This window comes from Bombus pyrosoma, linkage group LG8 (assembly GCF_014825855.1).
Source record: "Bombus pyrosoma isolate SC7728 linkage group LG8, ASM1482585v1, whole genome shotgun sequence".
Taxonomy (NCBI): domain Eukaryota; kingdom Metazoa; phylum Arthropoda; class Insecta; order Hymenoptera; family Apidae; genus Bombus; species Bombus pyrosoma.
In genome coordinates this window covers 9,156,907-9,162,611 of record NC_057777.1, presented here as the reverse complement: position 1 = coordinate 9,162,611, position 5,705 = coordinate 9,156,907, and the positions used below count along the sequence as shown (strand labels likewise).

The following is a 5,705-nucleotide window of genomic DNA, read 5'->3' as shown; positions in this document are numbered from 1 at the left end:
CTTGGGTTTATTGAGCGTCGGAAGGACGATGCGTAGACCGTCGGCGGTCAAGCAGCGCGGGATGGAATGCAGATGTCTTTCGAGACATAACAACCCTCGTTAGGGCGATCAGACAAAACATGTGATCTATTGTACGGAAACAACCAAGTGGGGACTCGGACACGCGGCCATGCGTACCTTATACAAAGGGCTGTTCGAGCCGATAACCACGTACGCCGCGGCTGGCTGAAGCGACCTGTTGAATGGAAAAACTAGGAGCATGCTTATGCGGTCACAGAGGATGGCACTCCTCCGAGTAACGAAGGCCTATAGAACAACGTCAACAGAGGTACTACAGGTTATCGCGGGGGTCATTCCGATCGACCTCCTAATAGAAGCCAGATCCAGGAATTATAACTATCTTGTAGCTCCTTTCCGTTTTGAGCTGATACGTGTGGTACACAGCGTCTTTTTCTTTTAATGCTTTTATCACATTCCTATAAATTTCAGAGGTGTTAGTTTAAATTTTTACTTGATCTAATTTTGTCTGTTTTATTGTATAATTATCCTTCCCGACTATATTGTTTAGTAGTTCAGTAAGCGGGTCTATTATTTGGGCCTCGACAAATATTGGTGGCGGTTTTGTAATGTGGCTTGAATGAATTGTGGCTTTACTTGTCGGATCAGCGTCTATTTCTTCCGTTAGTGAGCTGAAGGAATTTCTTAGTGGTAATTCTTGCAGCCATCGCTGCTTTTCTGTATCTAGATTATCTGCTGCACTTGTGCTTGGTGTCGTTTTACGTTTCTAAACACCGGGTGGTTATTTAACGCATTACACCTAACGTCACCTCACAATTAATTTTTTTAATTTTTTGTTGTCTTTGAATTTTTAGTTTTGTTTCCACCGTTCGTGGAGAGACGCGATCTCGAAGAAGCGCGTCAACGGAAGTCGTAAATTCCCGTTACGACTGCAAGAATCGACGCCACGAATAGATCAATCCCCTATTTTGATTAGGATAATAGGGGTGGTTAAGTGAGGTGGTATAACGCTGATTTTAACAAGTTATAATATATGTCGGGTTATCATTAGAGTTCTGTAAAAGTTCTGTAAAGTTCTGTAAAAGATCGATTGAGGTGGTGTCTGAGGTATTTCATCTATCGTTATTAAGGAACTTTACAGCCGAGCACTATGCGGCTGGGTCTGGGATAATTTTTCAGGTTTCACACTCTCTCGACTGACCTCGCACGATGGTTGGAGCCGTTCCATTGTTACAATCGGCACTGATCCCATTTCTGATGTCGGGTTATCATTAGAGTTAGGGGCGTGTAATGAACTTCACGTGAATTGGCCATCTTATAGATATTTGCTAATACCAAGGTAATTATTACAGAGTGTAACAAATAATAACGGCGGTTGTATGATCGAGATGTTGATGACAATGAATTTAGGTTCGCTACGAATCTACGGTCAACGGGATGACGAATGCGATATGACTCAACGTACTAGTAGTACTTCTCTGAATAAACTGGATGGGAGTCCAAGTCGGACTGCCCTTATATACTCCTCTCCCTACCTCTGTTCCATACCTCTGTTCCTTCCATACCTCTGTTAGGTACACATCCCTCCCGTGACCGTGGCTACATTCGGTGACCCGTTATATCACTTCGAGCCCAAGTCCATCGTCATAAACCTTAAGCACCCATACTCGGGTTAGAACATTACAACTACTTCTTAGTTCTATTACTAAAGTGTAGCTATAATAAAAGTCTGGACTAGAGTATTGGGGTTAGCTTAGGTTTAGGTCAAATATACGTGGGGAGCATGAGGCGGGTATGGGTTCTCGGGGCGTAGGACCACGCCCTGGGAAACCCCGATGTATCTGATGTTCCTCTATAGTCGGGTGGCGGCTGGTCGGTGCCTCTGGTACCCGTCAGTTTGCTGATCCGGTGCGGGGAACTTCGGAGAAGTTGGTGGGCCCATACCTGTCAAGACCACTCACCTCACCTTCTCGCGAGGCTCCCTGTCACCCTGCACCGGCCTTGTCCGCTCGTCGCTGGCCTCGACGGCGTCCAGGGGGACGAAGAAGAGGAAGCTGGCGACGACAGCTGCACCGGACATCTCGCAGGAACTGGAAATACAAATCAGGACGAGCTCGGCGGCGGACGTCGGCGCCGAGGTAACCCGTCACCTGAACGAAATCATGAGGGTTGCGACGACATCGTCCAACCTCAAGGGCACGTTTATCAAAGCCCTGAAGGAGACGGTGTGTTTTATAAACGCCGCGTGGAGGATCGAAGCCCCGCGAAGGATGACATCAGCGGGCAGCAGCGCGGAGTCGAGGCTCACGGAGTCGAGAATGTACGCGCTACAGGAGGAGAACGCGGCTCTCCGCAGGGAGCTGTCGAGGAAGGCGATGTCGGCTTTCGAATGCCCGCGGTGCGGCGGCTCCGAGGCTGACCGTGCCCCCTGCGAGGCCGCGAGCCAGAGCGCGCGTCTAGACGCTTTGGAGCGAAAGGTGGACGATCTCGTACCCAACATTATACGAATGATGGAGACAAGTTTCGGCAGCCTGTTGTCGCAACAACAACAACAACATCAACAACAGCAACAGCGACAGCGACAGAGCGCGGTGGAAGCAGGACGGAACGCGGATCATTCCGCCACGCGCCGCCCGGCGCTCGTCAACCCCCCGCCGCCCCTCAGGGAACAAGAGGGTGGCGAGTGGAGGGTAGTGGAGAGCAGGAGAAGCAGAAGCGGGCGAAGAAGGAGGATCGCCGAGGAGAGGCTGGAGCCCGCCGAAGGAGAAGGCGAGGCGAGGAACCGGGCGCCCGTACCGGCACCTAGGAGGAGAGGCGCGGCGAGAGCGAGCGCCGCCGCCGCCGCCGCCGCTGCGACGAATAACAGGAAGGGACCGACGACACCGGCCGCGCTCCCCCGTACACCGCGAACATCGGCGGTGACCTTGACGCTGACCGAGGGAGCCAACATGTCGTACGCGGACGTGGTATCGACGGCGAGGCGGACGATCCCGCTCGGTGAGATCGGCTTGCAATCCGTGAGAATGAAGAAGGCGGTGACGGGCGCGATCGTGATACGCGTCCCGGGTGACAAGGACAGGGAGAAGGCGTCCCTGTTGGCGACGCGCCTGGCCGGGGTGTTGGACCCGAGCAAGGTGAGAGTCGGCGCGCTGACGATCAAGGGCGAGCTCCGATTGCTCGACATCGACATCTCCATGGAGAAAGAGGAGCTGCGCGAAACGCTGGCCAAGGCGGCTGGATGCAGCAGCACGGAGGTGCAGGTCGGCGAGATCGGCACTTCCAGAGGAGGTCTCGGATCGGCCTGGATCAAGTGCCCGGCGGCTGCAGCTCGGAAACTCGCCCAGGCAGGGAAGGTGGCGCTCGGCTGGTCTATCGCGAAGGTGATCGCGATACCGAAGAGGCCGTTGCAGTGCTTCAAGTGCTTGGAACTGGGACACGTGCGGGCAACCTGCACGTCGACGGTGGACCGAGGGCACCTGTGCTACAGGTGCGGCGGAAGCGGACACCGCGCCAGAGGCTGTACCGCCTCGACGCCCAAGTGCCTGCTGTGCGAATCGCTCGGGGCACCGGCGGGCCACAGGATGGGCGGGGCGGCATGCGCACCGCCGAAAGTCAACAACAACAGTAAGAGAAGGCGAGCCGCTCGCCAGCAGGCCGCCGCCGGCAACGAGAAAGCAGCAACGACAACAGCAACAGCAGCAACGGTAGAGAGAGATGGCCGGGGGGAGGCCATGGAGTTGACGGAGTAGATTCCAGCGTCTGCTCCAATGCAACGTGGGACGAGCTAGAAGGGCACAAGATCTGCTTCTCCAGACCATCCGTGAGAACAGGGTCGCCCTAGCGGTAGTGGCCGAACCGTACCGCGTCCCCGACGCCCCCAACTGGATCGGGGATCTGGACGGATCGACGGCGGTAACGTGGACGCCGGCGCTGAGCTCGCCCGGCGCCTTGTTGGAACGCGGCAACGGCTACGTCGCTGTCGAGTGGAACCGGATAGCAGTGGTGGGCGCTTACATCTCGCCCAACAGCGGCGTAGCCGCGTTCGAGGACTTTCTGGACAGGGCCGGCGACTGCGTCAGAAGATGCTTTCCCCGTCAGGTGATCGTACTCGGGGACTTTAACGCTCACTCGTCGCAATGGGGCGACGCCAGGACGGACACGCGCGGCAGAGCGCTGACCGACTGGGCCGCGGGTCTGGGCCTTCTACTGGCGAACAAAGGCACGGCGAGCACCTGCGTGGCATGGAGAGGTTCGTCCGTCGTCGACGTCACCTGGGCTACCGCCGACCTATACCGGAGGATTCGCGGCTGGAGAGTGGCCGACAGGATGGAGACTCTGTCGGACCACCTGTACATAATGATGGAGATGGAGCTCGATGGACGACGGGACGCGAACCGTTCCCACCGACCGCCACCGCCACCACCGACACCGAGGTGACGCCTGAAGGAGAGGGACAGAGACATGTTGCGCGCGGCGGTTACCGTTTCCGCCTGGAGCTGGGACGCTCGGACCACCACCATCACCAGCGTGGACGAGGAGGCGGACGAGCTTCGGGAATACATGACAGCGGCGTGCGACGCCTCGATGCCGCGCTCCGTGCCGGGCGGTAGAAGTGACCGCCGCGTCTACTGGTGGACCCCCGCGATCGCCGACATGCGAGCTAGCTGCGTTCGAGCCCGACGTGGATTTCTGAGGGCGCGTCGCCGCAGACGGACCCGCGACGAGGAAGAGATCCGCCGCTGCTACGAGGACTACCGCGAGACGAGACGGGCTCTGCAGCGGGAGATCAAGATCGCGAAAGCTCGGTGCTGGGCCGAGTTGATCGAATCGGTGGAATCAGATCCGTGGGGAAGGCCGTATCGCATAGTGACGAAAAAGTTGCGACCTCCGGCCCCCCCGCTGACCGAAAGCATGGATCCGGTGCTGCTGGAGAACGTGATCGGGACTCTGTTCCCAAGGCGGGACGACGACAACGACGCGTCGCCATCCGTCCCCTGTTCTACCATCTCCGAGGGGACGGAAGAGCTTCGAGTGACGGAGGAAGAGTTGCTGGAAGCGGCGAAGAGGATGGCATCCCGCGACGTGGCACCGGGTCCGGACGGGATCCCAGGCCGAGTTTGGGCGGAGTCGATCGACATCTTGGCTCCCCGTCTGCGGCACCTGTTCACCAGATGTCTGAGGGAGGGCGCCTATCCGCGTACGTGGCGCACGGCGAGACTCGTGCTACTGCGCAAGGAAGGTCGGCCGCCGGACTCGCCGTTCGCGTACAGGCCGGTGTGCCTTCTGGACGAGGTGGGCAAGCTGTTCGAGCGCGTGATCGCCGCCCGTCTGGAGGCGCACATGTCGGGGCGGACACCCGGCTGGCACGACAGCCAATTCGGATTTCGCCGAGGCCGCTCGACGGTGGACGCGGTGAAGAGGACCAGGTGGATCGCGGAGGACATGGTCCGTCGAGAAGGGGTGGCCCTGGCCGTCTCTTTGGACGTCACGAACGCGTTCAACGCCATCCCGTGGACCAGGATCGTGGAAGCGTTGCGGCATTTCGACGTGCCGGCGTACCTCGTCGGGATCATCGGGGCCTACCTGAACGACAGGTGGATCACCTACGCCGGCCGGAACGGCGAAGAGGAGAGGAGGCCGGTGGAGCGCGGCGTGCCACAGGGATCGGTGCTGGGACCGATCCTGTG

The 5,705-nt window shown here is 57.9% G+C and overlaps 1 protein-coding gene across 1 annotated transcript; it reads left to right on the top strand.

The window, feature by feature from the left end:
- The first annotated feature begins 2,180 nt into the window (after positions 1 to 2,180).
- LOC122570257 lies at positions 2,181 to 4,455 on the top strand. The gene is made up of 2 exons (XM_043732353.1): positions 2,181 to 3,722; positions 3,832 to 4,455. Exons 1-2 carry the CDS (start codon positions 2,181 to 2,183, stop codon positions 4,453 to 4,455), a joined length of 2,166 nt encoding a protein of 721 aa, XP_043588288.1.
- The last annotated feature ends 1,250 nt before the right edge of the window (positions 4,456 to 5,705 follow it).

What these genes read in the sequence shown, in the direction of transcription:
- LOC122570257 (XM_043732353.1), top strand. Translation starts at nt 2,181, where the DNA reads ATGAGGGTTGCGACGACATCGTCCAACCTCAAGGGCACGTTTATCAAA. An exon ending in CAACAGCAACAGCAGCAACG is followed by an intron (nt 3,723 to 3,831) that starts GTAGAGAGAGAT and finishes CTGCTTCTCCAG; the next exon opens with ACCATCCGTGAGAACAGGGT.